We start from the raw sequence: 15827 nt of genomic DNA, 5'->3' as shown, positions 1-15827 counted from the left end.
ATTTCATACCAGTGAGATCATACAGTATTTGTCCTTTTGTGTGTGGCTTATTTCATTCAGCATAATGTCTTCAGGGTTCACCCATGCTGTTGCATGTACCAGTTCTTTCCTTTTCATAGATGAATAATATTCCATTATATGTATATATACAGGCATATCTCATTATTGTGCTTTGCAGATGTGTGTTTTTTTTTTACAAATTGAAGGTTTGTGGCAATCCTGTGTGGAACAAGTCTTTTGGTGCTCTTTTTCCAACAGCATGTGCTCACTCCATGTCTCTGTCAACATTTTGTAATTTTCACAGTATTTTAAACTTTTTCATTATTATTATATGCATTATGGTGATCTGTGATCAATGATGTTACTATTGCAATTAATTTGGGATGTCAAAAGTCACGCCCATATAAGATGGCAGTTCTTATCCGTAACTTTGTGTGTGTTCTGATTGTCCCACCGACCGGCTCTTTCCCCATCGTTCTCCCTCCCTTTGGACCTCATTACTCCCTGCGACACGCGACACAACAATATTGAAATTAGACCACTTAGTCAATTTACAATGGCCTCTAAATGTTCAAGTGAAAGGAAGAGTCAATCAAAGTGGCAAACATCATTGTTGTCTTATTTTAAGAAATTGCCGCAGTCATCCCAGCCTTCAGCAACCACCATCCTGATAGTCAGCAGCAGTCAACATCGAGGCAAGACCCTCCATCAGCAAAAAGATTATGACTCACTGAAGGCTCAGATGAAGGTTAGCATTATTTAGCTATAAAATATTTTAAAATTTAAGGTATGCACATTGTTTTTTAGAGATAATGCTACTGCACACTTAATAGACTGAAGTATAGTGTAAATATACCTTTTATATGCACTGGTAAACCGAAAATTTCATGTGACTCACTTTATTGCGGTGATCTGGAACCGAACCCGCAATATCTCCAAGGTATGCCTGTACCACATTTTATCTGTTCATTGGTTGATGGGTACTTGGATTGTTTCCATCTTTTGGCAATTGTGAATAATGCTACTGTGAACATTGGTGTGCAAATATCTGTTTGAGTCCTTGCTTTCAATTCTTTTGGGTATATACCTGGATGTGGGATTGCTGGGTCATATGATGTTTCTATACCTAACTTTTTGAGGAACCACCAAACTTTTTGCCACAGTAGCTGCACTATTTTACGTTTCTTTACACATCCCCTCCAACACTATTTCCCATTTTTTAAACAGTATCCATTCTAGTGGGTGTGAAATGGTATCTCATTGTGGTTTTGATTTACATTTATTTAGTGGCTAATGATATTGAGCATTTTTTCATGTGCTTTTTGGCCATTTCTATGTCTTCCTTGGAGAAATGTCTATTCAAGTCTTTTGCCCATTTTAAAATTGTGTTGTTTGTCTTTTTGTTATTGAATTCTTTTGCTATCTTTTAATTCTGGTGTGAAGTAATAAATGATGTTCAGCCAATTTTTCTTGGCCTAGGAGGAGACAAAAAAGTGGTTAAAACAAAATTATGGTAAAATCAAAACACTTAAAAAGTCCTTTCAGATGGAGAAAACCCTTGAACATATATAACCTTTTTTATTGTTTCTCTGTTGAGAGGATAGGGTAGCACATATTTCAGGAGTTGAAAAGTATCTGTAAAACTGTTTATAAGAGTTGAGGAGTGCCATTAAAATCTTTCTAGAGCTACTTGTTAGTGCATGGAAGATAATGTGTTCTATGTCATCTACATCTTCATATCGCTCACAGGTAAATATTACTTTCTGGGTGACAGTAATTTTTGTTTTGAATGTAAGGCAAGAAGTGCTTTGTATATTCATATACAAAGTATTTTCTGTGTGTCTGACATTGTTAATCACCTGGGGTCTGTTATTAAATGCTATTGTGATATCTTGAAAGTTGTTTATATAGTTACCTTCTGATATATTCGCCTGCCTTGCTTCCCAGGTCTGCTGTGCCCCAGCTCATCTGGGCTGAAAGGATTCTGGCTGTGGATTGTAGTTCTGCTTTCTCTAGCACAGGACTGTCCCCTTGGGAGGCAAGAGTCTCTTCAGTGCAGAAGGGACATGAGGCCATTGCCCTGACTTCAATGGGCAGGTTGTGGGTTTTAACATGTCAGTGTTTCTTGGTCTTTGTGGACAACACTTGTTATCCCTTTTGAAATAGGGTCTCTGGAGGTTTAAGGGTGAGGCACAGCTGAAGAATGTGAACAGTGATTCCTAAGCTAATTACATTTCAAGGAGACCTGATAATCCTGAACCTATAACTAAAGTTAATAACTGCATGTACCAAAATATTTGATTGGACCACATACCACTTTATCTTCTTCGGTTTCTGTCTTCCTTGTCTATGAGATTGTACATCCTAATTGGATTTTATCTCTGGATTTCTTCCTATTTTTATATTCACTGAACTGCTGTCACCCTGTCCCCACTTTATCTTTTTTTTCATACTTAACTGCTTCTCTTGTGTTCTCCCATCTGTCTTTGTCTTACTGCTGTGTTCCTCCCCAAAATTAACAACTGATCACATTATGGGATGAAATTATATTTGTTGATTTAATTTTCTATGTTTTTTTAAAGACTGGTAGCTTGAGACTTTTCTGTGTGTGTATTTTAATCTAAAAAAGAACCTAGCCAATAAATATTAAAAAAATTTTTTTTTGATTAGAGAAGTTCTATGTTTATAGAAAACGCATATAGAAAATATACTCCATCTACCATTATTAACACTTTACATTAGTGTGGTATTTGCTACAGTAAATGAAAGAATATTATAATGTATTATTAATGATAGGCCATAGTTTACATTCGATGTATTTTTCCCCAATATACCACTCTGTAATTAATACCTTCCATTAGTGTGGTACATTTGTTATAATTTATGAAAGAACATTTTAATAATTGTATTAACGATAATCCATTGTTTACAATAGGGTTCACTGCGATGTACTTTCTTATGCTTTATTTTTTAATTTTTATTCTAGTAACATGCATATATCATCTAAAATTTCCCTTTTTAGCCACATTCATATATATAGTTCAGTGCTGTTAATGGCACTGACAGTGTTGTGCTTGCCATCACCACCATGCACTTACAAAACTTTACAATCAACTCAAATACAAATTCTGTACAATTTAAGTATTAACTCCCCATTCCCTACCCCCAAACTGACTCCTGGTAACCTATATTCTAGATTCTAACTATATAAGTTTGATTCTAATTATTTCATATCAGTGAGATCATTCAATATTTATCCTTTTGTGTCTGGCTTATTTCTCTCAACATAATGTCTTCAAGGTTCATCCATGTTGTCACATGAATCAGAACTTCATTCCTTTTAATGCTGAATAATATTCCTTTGTGTGTATATACTGCATTTTATTTATCCATTCATCTGTTGATGGACACTGGGTTGCTTCCATCTTTTGGCAATTTTGAATACTGCTTTGAACACTGATGTGCATATCTGTTCTAGTCCTTGCTTTTAGTTCTTTGGGGCATACACTTAGTAAAGGGATTGCTGGGTCATTGGTAATTTTATGCTTAGCTTTCTGAGGAACTGCCAGCTGTTTTCCACAGCAACTGTAACATTTTACATTTGTACCAGCAATGAGTGAATGTTCTATTTTTCTCCAGTACTTGTAATTTTCTGTTCTTTTAATAGTAGCCTTTCTAGTGGTATCTAATAGCTAATGATGTTCAGCATCTTTTCATGTGCCTTTAAGCCATTTGCATATCCTCTTTGGAGAAATGTCTATTCATGTCTTTTGCCCATTTTTGAATTGGGTTGTCTTTTTATTGTAGAGTTAGGATTTCTGGATATGAAATCCTTATCGGATATGTTATTTCCAAATATTTTCTCCCAATGAGTAGGTTGCTTTTGCTTTTTGTTTCTTTACTTTCATGATAAAGTCCTTTGCACAAACGTTTTTACTTTTGTGAAGGTCCCATTTATCTATTTCTTTTGTCACTTGTGCCTTGTGTGTAAAGTCTAAGAAACCATTGCCTAACACAAGGTCCTTAAGATGCTTCCCTACATTTTCTTCTAGGGGTTTTATAGTACTAGTTCTTATATGTAAGTCTTTGATTCACTATAAGGTAATTTCTGTTTATGGTATGAGATAGGGGTCTTTCTTCATTTTTTTACATATGGATAGCCAGTTCTCCCAGCATCATCTGTTGAAGAGACTGTTCTTTCCCGATTGAGTGGACTTGGCAGCCTTGTCAAAAATCAATTGTCTGTAAATGTGAGGTTTAGTTTCTGAACTCTCAATTCAGTTCCTTTGGTCAGCATGTCAATCTTTATACCAGTACCATGCTGTTTTTAAATTTTATTTTTTTAAATCACTGTTGCCAAGTAATACGGTTTATAGTCGGGGAGTGAGAGTCCACAGACTGTTCCTTTTAAAAAGATATTTTTGGCTGTTTGGGGTCCCTTACCCTCCTAAATTTGATAATTGCCTTTTCCATTTCTGCAAAGTAGGCTGTTGGAATTTTGATTGGGATTGCATTGAATTTGTAAATCATTTTGGGTAGACTTGACATCTTAACAATGTTTGGTCTTCCAGTCCATGAGGATGGAATGTCCTTCAATTTTTTGATCTTCAGTTTCTTTTAGAAATGCTTTTTTAGCTTTCTGTGAATAAGTCCTTTATATCCTTGGTTAAATTTAGTAAGATGTTTGATTCTTTTAGCTGCTATTGTAAATGGAATAGTTTTCTTGATTTCCTCCTCAGATTGCCCATTATCAGTGTATAGAAATATTACTGATTTTTGTGTATTGATCTTATACCCTGCCACTTTAATAACTTATTATCTCTAGTAACTTTGTTGGTGATATTTTGATACTTTCTCTATATAGGATTATCTCATCTTCAAATAGTGAAATTTACTTCTTCCTTTTCAGTTTGGATGCCTTTTATTTCTTATCTTGCTTAACTGCTCTAACTAGAACCTCCAGTACAATGTTGAATGTTTACAGTGGGCATCTTTGTCTTGTTCTCATCTTAGGAGGAAAGCTTTCAGTTTTTCATCATTGAGTATGATGTTAACTGTGGGTTTTTCATATATGCCCTTTATCATGTTGAGGAAGTTTCCTTCTATTCCTGTTTTCTAAGTGTTTTTATCAAGAAAGGATGCTGGATTTTGTCACGTGCCTTTTCAGTGTCAATTGCGATGATCATGTGGTTTTTCCCCTTTGTTTAGTTGATGTGATGTATTACATTAATTTTCTTAGGTTGAACCACCCTTATATTCCTGGGATAAAACACATTTGATCATGGTATATAATTCTCTTAATGTGCTATTGGATTCAATTTGCTAGGAATTTGTTGAGATTTTTGCATCTATAGTCGTGAGAAATTGGTCTGTAATTTTCTTTTCTTGTAGCCCGTAAATCTTAAGGCAGTAAAAAGAACCACTTTTCTCCCTTTTGGCAGTTCTTTTTCTCACAGATTGTATCTAGTTCAGTAGCAAATTCTTTCGGTTCTGCCCTTTGAGTGGGGGTGGTTTACATATTATGTTCCCTGAGCCAAATCTAGCCTGCCACCTCTTTTTGTATAGCTCATGAGCTAAGAATGGTCTTTCTATTTTTAAATTGTTGGACAAAATCATGAGAAGAATATTTCATACATGTGAAAATTATTTGTAATTCAAATTTCAGTGTCCACAAATAAAATTTTTTTGGAACATAGCCACACCCATTCATTTGCATGTTGTCTATTGTTGGTTTTTAGCTACAAAGGCAGAATTGAATAGTTGTGACAGAGACCATATGCTCTACAAAGTCTAAAATATTTACTGCTTGGCCCTTTACACACTATGTCTGCTCACCCCTGTTCGAGAATATATCTAGAATCCATTTATGTCACCCTTCTGCTGCTGCTATTCTCTGGTTGAAACTTCTTGACTAGATCATTGCTGTGGCCTGGTAATGGATCTCCCTGCTTTTGTTCTTGTCCCTCTACATCTACACAGTCAATGGAATGGTCTTTTAAAAGGTAAGCCACAACTCATTACTGCTTTGCTTAAAACCATTTAATAATTTTCCATCTTGCTCAGAGTAGTGTGAAAAGTAAGATTAAGGTCTTTATAATGGTCCACAAAGTTCTAGACAGGGGTTAGCAACCTTTTTCTTTTTCAGTTTCTGTTACAGCCGTTCAGTTCTGTGTTGTAGTGTGAAAAGGAGACATAGACAATATGAGGCCTCACTGAGGTGCCAGCAGCCCTCGGGCCGTCCGTGTTTAGCATGTTGAGTGACATGGCGTTGTGAGCTCCCAGGGCCGGTTGGCTTCGAAGATTTTTACAGGCAGGAGCCCATACTGGGTCCCGCAGGCTTCATCAGGAGCTCCTCTGGGCAGTCATTTTGCTGCTGGCAGTCACGCTGGTCCTAGTGGTTGTTGCTTTCTGGGCCTGAGCCAGACCTGGGTCTGGAAACTTCAGGAAGGCACCAGAGGGTGAATGGGCTCAATAAACCATTATTTCAAACTTAAAAAACAAAAAACAGACATGGCTGTTTTCCAATAAAAACTTTATAAAAATGGGTGGCAGATCAAATTTGTCCGGCAGGCTGTAGTTTGCTGACCCCTGCTCTAGATGATGTGGACTCCGTCCCCTCATCCCCTCTTCCTGACTTTACTTTCTACTGTTGCCTTTTGCTGCTGTCCACCAGCCACAGCTCTGCCGTAGGTCTTTTGCATTTGCTCTCCTCTCTACCTGGAACACTTTTCCCCCAGGTGGTCAGTAAATAACCTGTCCCGTTGGCTCTGCTCCAGGTACTGTCTCCTCAGCTCTTGGGATACATTGGTGAGCAAAACAAAATCCCACACTTTGTGTAGCTCACATTCCTCTCTCTGTATGTAGATAGTTAAAAAAACAAACAAACAACAAAACCAAAAAATTAATAATAGAGTGTGCTATAAGATATGTGCAATAGAAAAAGATCATGCTGAGAGGGGCCTCATGGATAAAATGACATGTATGCAAAGAGTCCCCAAAGTAAATACTCATATGACTTGTTTACCTTGTAGCACTATTTAAAATTGCAGTCATATGACTAATCCTGGAACTCCTTATCCTCGTTTTCCTGTTTTTGTATGTAGTACTTATTGCTATCTGACATACTATATATTTTATTTTATAAACAAAATATTTTTTATTTGTTGCCTCTCACTAGAATTAATCTCTCAGAAGGCCACAGTCTTTTTTTGCCTCTTGCTTTTTCCTCATTGCCTAGCACATAGTGGGTGTTCAATAAATATCCCTCAAAGAATTAACATAGATGAGTTGATAGTCCCCAGATTTATCTTTTACCAGTGGTATTTATCTCATGCTTATCATGGCGTGTATTTACTCCTCCTTAACAGGGAATATATTAGGCTATTAAGTAATAAATTTGCATGGGAAGAAGATTTGCAGCACCACAAAGTACTCTTCAAGATGGTTTCATTTTGTATGTGCATATCAAATGGGTACCCTATCTACAGTTAGAAAGATAGCCATTAAGAAAAAGTGATAGTGGGAAAGAGGATAGAAAAAACATAGGTTAGAGATATTCAGAGATACATATATCTAGGTAGTCAAGTGACATGAATGTCCAACTTCTACATAGCTACTGCATAGAAATGGTCATAAACGAAGTCAGCTTAAAGGTTCCTCCCTTCATCCATCACTCCTCTTACCTGATTGAAAATATGCCCACAAGCAATTGATTTAGAGCAAGGGTCAGCAAACTAGGCCTGGCCTGTGGACTGTCTCTGCTTGCTACTTGTTTTTAGTGGTCCTTGAGCCAGTATTATATTTTTAAAGGGTTTTAAAAAACAGAAGAATATACTCTAGATGATATGGACTTTATGTATTCCATAAAACCTAAATTATTTGCTTTCTGGGTTCTTTATAAAAAGTTTGCCAACCCTGATTTAGAGGTACCTTTTTGGTTGCTTCCAGGGTAGAATGATAATTCCCTATGTTGGTCTTCATAAATAATAGAATTTTCAAATTGAAACATGCAATCTGTGCATGTTCTTTATTCTACAGGTTGCATTGAGACCTGGAAAGATAGAGTAACTTTTTAGGTTCATGCAACTTTTTAGTTATAAACCCTGGGTCTCTAGAACACTATTTTTAATTCATCTTTTTCCATATCAGTGAAAAGTTGTATTCTCTCTTCTGTGATATTTTAGGGAAATTATTTATCATCTCTTAAACCTCCGTTTTCTCATCTGTAAAACTGAGAAAATAATAGTACAAGGTTTTTGTAATGATTAAATAAATAATGCGTATAATTTGGTATGTAGTTAAATACTCAAAAGATCATTGCTGTTATGTTTTATCAATGTCAAGTTAACAGATTTCTGGTGCCTAGGAATCATTTCTCATCGTCCACCTTCACATTTTTCAGGGGATGGATTTGAGGGAATGTGTTTCTGTCATCTAGAGCTGTAATGCAGATTTCTTTTGTATCAAAAAAAAAAAAATTGTGTAGAGACCTAACTATTTTAACAAAAATGTACTTCATGACTTTTTTGGGCTTAACCAACTTTTGGAACATTGTTACAATAGAAGATTTTGTTCCAAGTTGTAAACAATAATTTACAATCAGACTTTTGAACAAAATTGGATTCCAGATTAGGCAGATGAGATTTTTGGTCATTTTTCTCTCTGTTTTTTAGTGGCTGAGTTTGTGGGTGAGACAAAAGGGAAAGATTGGGGGAAGGGGGAGAAGGAAATGGAGTACTTATATGAATTCAGTATAGTAGTATAGGCCAGTCTTACTTCTGATTTCTGATGCATGTTGACAAAATGCTTGGTGGTTATTGAATTGTACCAAATGTCATTAATACATATATTGGTGCTAATTCGAAGTTTACCTGGTCTATGAGAGGTAAATGTATTATAAGGTTGAAAAGGCCATGGCACTGTTCAACTATTTCCCCTCCCAACTTCTGATAGGATTAATAAATAACAAGGACTGCTTTGAAAGAAAGTCAGTAACAAAAGGACCTAGCAACCTGGGTTAAGATAAAGGCAAGGAATTGTACCTCGTGTTTAAATATTCATTGACTAAGTATGTTTATATGAGCATGTATTTTTAAAAACAATAAATGACAGAGCAGTTTCCTTCTGTAATGCTGCATTTATCTATTTATAAATATACATACAATAAAATACCTACTCTTTTTGGTATATAGTTTTATGAGTTTTGTGTGACCACCACTACAATCAAGATACAGAAAAGTTCCATTACTTTCTAATCCGATCTTCCTGCACCCCTTAACCCTGGCAACTACTGAGCTATTATTTTCCAGAATGTTATATGAATGGAATCATATATAGCTGTTTGAGTCTGGATTCTTTCACTTAGTCTAATGCATTTGAGATTAATTGATGGTGTTGTATCTATCAATATTTTGTTCCTTTTTATTGTTAAGTAGTTACTTTTTATAATTAAATAGTATTTCAATGTATGGTTGTACCTTAGTTTGTTTTTCTATTCCCCAGTTGAGGACCATTTGGCATAATTGCCTTTGGCATTCAGAAGTAAGGCTGCTGTAAACATTTGTGTATTTGTGTGAACATAGTTTCCTGTAATTTTTGGAGAAAATTGCCACAAATTGGGTGGCTTAAAAAAACCCAGAAATGTATTCTCCATAGTTTTGGAAGCCAGAGTCTGAAATCAGTTTCCCTGGGCCAGAGGTTAAGGCTGAGCTGCACTCCTTTCTGAGGACCTGGAAGAGAATTGGTTCCTTGCCTCTCTGTGTCTGTCAGATCTCCCTTTGCCTCTCTTTGATAGGGATGCTTGATGGCATTAGGGCCCACTGGGATAATTCAGGATAATCTCCCCTCCAGGTCCTTAATCACATCTTTGAAGACTCTTTTTTCCAAGTAAAGTAACAATTACAGATTCTAGGGATTAGAACACCCAGTATCTTTGAGGGCCTACTACCGTAGATTTTCATTTCACTTGGGTAATTGGCCTAGGAGTAGGGTTGCTGGGTTGTATGGTAAAAGTATGTTTACCTTTATAAACACGGTTAAACTGTTTTCCAAAAGTGACTGTACCATTTTCATTTCCCCCCATGCCATTTTGTATTCTAATCAGCAGTATGTTGAGAATTTGTTTCTCTGAGTATCTTTGAATGTGCTTATTTATATCTTCTTTAGTGACATGTCTGTTCAAATCTCTTGCCCATTTTTTTCATTGTTTTTTTTTTCTCTTTGTCGAGTTCATTCCCCCTACCTCCTCCCAGCGCACGCGCTCACACCCCCCCCCCCCCCCCCCACTTCTCTTCTCCTCAAACTTTGTCCTGGGACCCAGGGAATTAGGAAAATGTTTATGCTTTTGTAATCCTTGATGCTTATGTTTCCTTGCTGCAAACTTGCTTCCTTTTTGGTTTTTAAAGTTGGTAAGTTAGAACTGATTTATTTTTCTGATTCCTGATAGATATACATAGTAAAGAAAATAGAAGGAAATAGAATCTAAGTTAGCATGTAGTGAAGTCTGTTAATCACATTTGTGCTTGCAGGTGACTGAGAGTGTTGGGTAAAAAAGGTAATTTATTGGCTTGATACAGAAATTATATTATAGCAAGGATTCTCTCCTGTCATCTGTTTCTCTTTTAAATTGGTTACATTGTCTCCTATGTCAAATGGGCTTTCTCCAAAGGGTTGGAATCATAGTTGCGGGCTTAAGGACTCATATTCTTCCATTTGAAACTTCCTTTCAAACTTTACTTAAGAACAAACAAAACAAAAAAAGAAAAACAAAAAAACAAAACAAAAACCTGGGGAGGGACTGTTTGGGTTTAGCATGAAGTTTCTTGCAGATTCCTATGGCAGTCACTCTGACCTTTTGAACATCTTCACTCAGACTTAATGTGAACAAAACAAACTTTTGATGCCTCTTCTGTATTTTTTATAGTTGTCTCCATGCCAGTAAATGTTATGTACACTCATTTATTGAAGCCAGAAAACAAGGACTTTTCCTTAATTCTTCCCTTTCCCTCCATATCCTGTCCATCACCCTGTTTAGTTTTGTAACCATACCACTCTTCTTCCTTTCAGTTCCCAAGCTCTTCTCCTCAAGTTGGTTGCACGTGCTGTTTCTTCCACATGCAGTGTTTTCCTTTTATAGCATTTGCAAGACTTGCGTCTTATCCATTAGGTCTCTATTTAAATGTCACCTCCTTAGAGAGAGTCCCCCTTTTAAAGGATGTAGCTCCTTCTTCACTCCTATCTCTGTTTGTTTGCTCCACACTTCTACTTATTATCATTTTAGTTATTTCTTCATCTGTTTTTAATCTTTCCCCACTAAAATATAAACTGCATGAATACAGGGGTGCATTATCTTATTTACTTTTGCATCTCCAGTTCTAGCATAGTATGGAAGCATAGGGCAGGCTTTGAATTGGGAAGATACTTGCATAAGTTTTGAGTGGAAGGAGCCAGGGTGATGGTAAATGCAAGGATCTGGAGTCTCCTGAATCCTTTTTTAGGACTGAATTTAAGTTCTGAGTCAGGAGTTCTATAACTCTTCCCTAATTAGTAAGCATAATTATTAATGGATAAGGTTGAAATCCTAAAGTCAACCAAATTCTCTTTTTTTTCCCCATAGGAAGCTAGTACTATGCTGAAATATAATGGCCACTTTAATTATACATGGGATGTCTGATCTGCAAGTTTCTGACTATTGTCAATAGAAGGTTATTGAGTGTTTTCGCATTAGTGTTTAGATTTTCCTAGATAAGGTCACAGTCTCTTGCTAATTTGTCTCATAGATGGTAATAAATATATTTGTAAGTAGGTGGGACTTTATGATTAGTTTTTTTGTTTTGTTTTGTTTTGTTTTTAGAGGTATGGGGGATTGAACCTGGATCTCGTACGTGGGAGACAGGTGCTCAACTACTGAGCTACATATTCTTTATGATTTTTTTTTAAACATGGATAAAATTTGTTTTTAATTGTCCTATGTAGTCTATAACAGACATAGAATATGATTATTTTTTAAGTCCTATTTATACAGCAAACTTGAACTCAAATTAAGGAGAGGGCAGAATTATATGGACAGGTATACACCATAGAATTCCATCCTCACTTTTTAGATCCCAATCTGGGAATCATTCGTGGGAACTCTGTAATTGAGATGAATAGCTGTGATAGTATGTAGCAAAACTAATTCTGTGAAGATAAGCTTATTACTCCAGAATCAGGTTTAAATCATTTTTGTTAGGCAAATATGTGCTTTGTCTTTAATGACACTTTTGTGCTTTTTGCCAAAGGCTGTTAATGTTGAATATTTTTGTTGATAAGCAGGGAAGACATTGAAAGTTTGGTGAAGAATGCTATTTATACACACATTTGTATGTATATCACATAAATTTTATATGTATCAGTCATCTTGGGGCTACCGTATATGTTTCCTTTTCCTTGAAGACACTTTTGTTACGGCATTTTGTGTAGTTTTTAAAAAACTCCCTTGCTAGGTTATCTACACCTAGAACAGTGCTGGGTATGGTTGTTCAGTGGGAATTATGGTTACTGTGAAGTTTTCTGAAATAATAGCATTAAAAATAATATTTTAAATTTTTTTCCTACAGTAAGTAGTAGCAATTCTTTTTAAAATTTTAATTCAAAGTACTTTATAGTTGCATTTTATTTCATTTACTCAAGACAATGTTATCTCCATTACTGTTTATCCCCCATTTTATAGACAAGGAAAGATTCAATGTTGAACTAGCTGATCTTCTCTGTTATGTAGCTAGTTACTTACATGCATAGATAGTTATTAGCTACATTTCAAACACCTGGTGGTCCACATGTGGCTAGTGGTTACCGTACTGGAGCGGAGAGATACGTAATATTTCTATTCTTACAGAAATTTCCTTTGGGGACAATACTGTTCTAAGGAACATTATTGAAGAAAATATTACTTGAGGACAGGGTTTTGTTCTCATTTATTATGCTTTCAGATTTTTGGAGTTAAAAATGTTAGCTTTAGATTATCCTAATGAGGGGTGCTTTGTGGTTTACTCTCATGGATCAAGTCTGTCATGTTCACATTCTGCCTACATTTTTTTTTCGTACTGATTGATTGATTTACAATTAGAGCAGTTTAGAGAAAAATCATGTAAAACCAGAGTTCCCATATACCTTCCTCTCACACACACTGCATTCCCTAATATTAACATTTTGCATTATTGTGCTACCTTTGTTACAATTGGTTATAAACAATATTATTATAATTATGCTGTTAACTTTAGCCTTAGCGCTCACTTTACTCTAGGGTTCAGTCTTTGTTTTGTACTGTTCTGTGGGTTGGGATACGGTTTTTTTGTTGTTGTTTTTAGTGGTAAGTTACATGCAATCTAAAATTTCTCTTTTTATCTCTTTTCAGATATATAATTCGTTGGTGTTTAATTATATCCACAAAGTTGTGCATCCATCACCATCATCGATTTCCAGAACTTTTTCTGTCACCCCAAAAAGAAATTCTGTACCGATTAAACATTAGCACTGCATTCTTTTACCCTACCCGGCCCCTGGCAACCTGTAACTGTATTCTGGTTTTTGACTTTATAAATTTGTATCACATTCTGATTATTTCATATTGGTGAGATCATACATATTTGTCCTTTTGTATCTGTATCCCCACTCAGCTTGGAGTCTCCAGGGTTCATAAATGTTGTAGTACACACCAGACCGTCATTCCATTTTATGGCCAGATATTCCATTTTAATGTATTTTGTTTATCCATCTGTTGATGGACACTTGGGTTGCTTCCATCTTTTGGCAGTTGTGAACAATGCCATTATGACTATCAGTATGCAAATATCTGTTTGAGTCCCTGCTTTCAAATCTTTTGGGTATATACCTCGAAGTGGGATTAGAGGACCATATATTCTATACTGAATTTTCTGAGAAATCGTCGAACTGTTTTCCACAGCGGCTGCACCATTTTTCATTCCCATCAATGTTGAAATAAGAATGTTCTTGTTTCTCCATATCTTCTTTAACATTTATTTTCCTTTTTTTAAAAAAAATAGTAGACATTCTAATGGGTATGAGATGGTATCTCATTGTGGTTTGGTTTGCATTTCCCTGATGGCTACTAGCATTGAGCATCTTTTTCATGTATTTTTTGGCTATTTATATATCTTCTTTAGAGAAGTGTAATTTCGGTCTTTTGCCTCTTTTTAAATTGGGTTGTTTGTCTTTTTGTTGATGAGTTGTAGGATTTCTTTATATGTTCTGAAATTAAACCCTAATCAGATATGTGATTTCCAAATATTTTCTCTCATTCTGTAGATTGTCTTTTTACTTTCTTGATAAAGTCCTTTAATGTATAAAAATTATAGATTTTGATGAGGTCTGATTTATCTGTTTTTTTCCTTTTGTTGCTTATGCTTTTGGTGTGAAGTCTCAGAATCCATAGCTTCACACAAGATACTGAAATGTTTCCTTATATATATTTTTAGATTTATTTATTTTTATTTATTTCTCTCCCCTTCCCTCCATCTACTCTCTGTGTCCATTCACTGTGTGTTCGTCGATAGCCGCTTGCATTCTCGTCAGGCGGTACCAGAAATCTGTGCAACAAAAAGACAATCTCTTTTTGTTGTGTCATCTTGCTGCGATCAGCTCTTCATGTGTGCAGCGCCACTCCTGGGTGGGCTGTGCTTTTTTTGCACAGGGCAGCTCTCCTTGCAGGGTGCACTCCTTACACAGGGGACACCCCTGCATGACACAGCACTCCTTGAGCTCGGCAGCACTGTGTGTGGGTCAGCTTACCACACAGGCCATGAGGCCCTGGGTGCCAAACCCTGGACCTCCTATATGGTAGGAAGATGCTCTATCAGTTGAGCCACATCTGCTTCCCATCCTTACATTTTCTTCTAGAAGTTTTGTAGTTCTTTTTTTAGGAGATATTGGGATTGAACCTGGGACCTTATACATGGGAACTTAGGCACTTAACCACTGAGCTATACTGGCTCTGAGTTTTGCAGTTTTGGTTCTTATATGTAGGTCTTTGATCTCTTTTGGGTTAATTTTTGTGTGTGGTGTGAGATAGAGGTCCACCTTCTCCCTTTTGCATATGGATATCCGATTTTTGCAGCAGCATTTATTGAAGATACTTTTTTTTTTGTCATTTTTATAGATACTTTATTTGAAATGGAATGCATTTTGAAAATAGGAAAAATAAATTGTGGGGAGCCCTGCTTTTCACATCTTTCCAAATCTTTTAAGAGGCATATGCATTCACACAAATTATGACCATATTCTTTAGTTCACAAATGTGATAGTTTGTAAAGCATTTGGTATACCATGGTGCTTCGTTTTTGCATTTACACATTCTAAAACTTTAAGCAGAAGGCTGACAGCAGAATGTTACAGATAAAAGGTTTATCTTTCTTCTCAAAATAAATATTGTGATCTTAAAGGACCACCTACTGTTAAAACCTACTTTCCTCACTACCCTGCCCTTCACCATCAGCCAGTGAAGATATTGTTGTTTCCCAATTGAGTAGACTTGGCAGCCTTGTCAAAAAGATCACTTGGCCATAGATATGAAAATTTATTTCTGAACACTCAGTTCTATTTCATTGGTCTTTATGCCTTTTCTTGTGCCAGTACCATACTGTTTTGATTACTGTAGCTTTGTAATAAGTTTCAGAATCAGGAGGTGTGAGTGGAAGACAGGTTGGCAGATCCTGTGCAAGTTAGGTATAGAATTACCATATGACCTGGCACTTCCACTTACAGCTATATACCCAAAAGATTTGCAAGCAGGGACTTGAACAACAATTTTCATTGTGCCATTATTCATAATT

General features: G+C 36.0%; 1 protein-coding gene across 4 annotated transcripts in view; it reads left to right on the top strand.

The window, feature by feature from the left end:
- The window catches only part of KAT6A (lysine acetyltransferase 6A), a 132705-nt gene that overhangs the window by 27179 nt on the left and 89699 nt on the right, over positions 1-15827 (top strand). Inside the window, exon 1 of one of the 4 annotated variants that reach the window (XM_071212676.1) lies at positions 635-748. The exons of the other annotated variants lie outside the window; for them this stretch is intronic. Coding sequence (XP_071068777.1) covers positions 743-748 — 6 coding nt within the window. The 5' untranslated portion in view covers positions 635-742. Of the gene's footprint in view, positions 1-634; positions 749-15827 lie in introns of those variants that run through there. 4 annotated transcript variants of the gene reach the window in all.

The sequence above is a fragment of the Dasypus novemcinctus genome, chromosome 29, assembly GCF_030445035.2.
Source record: "Dasypus novemcinctus isolate mDasNov1 chromosome 29, mDasNov1.1.hap2, whole genome shotgun sequence".
In the NCBI taxonomy this organism is placed as follows: domain Eukaryota; kingdom Metazoa; phylum Chordata; class Mammalia; order Cingulata; family Dasypodidae; genus Dasypus; species Dasypus novemcinctus.
The sequence above is the reverse complement of the archived record's forward strand: the minus strand, read 5'-3'. Positions and strand labels throughout refer to the sequence as shown.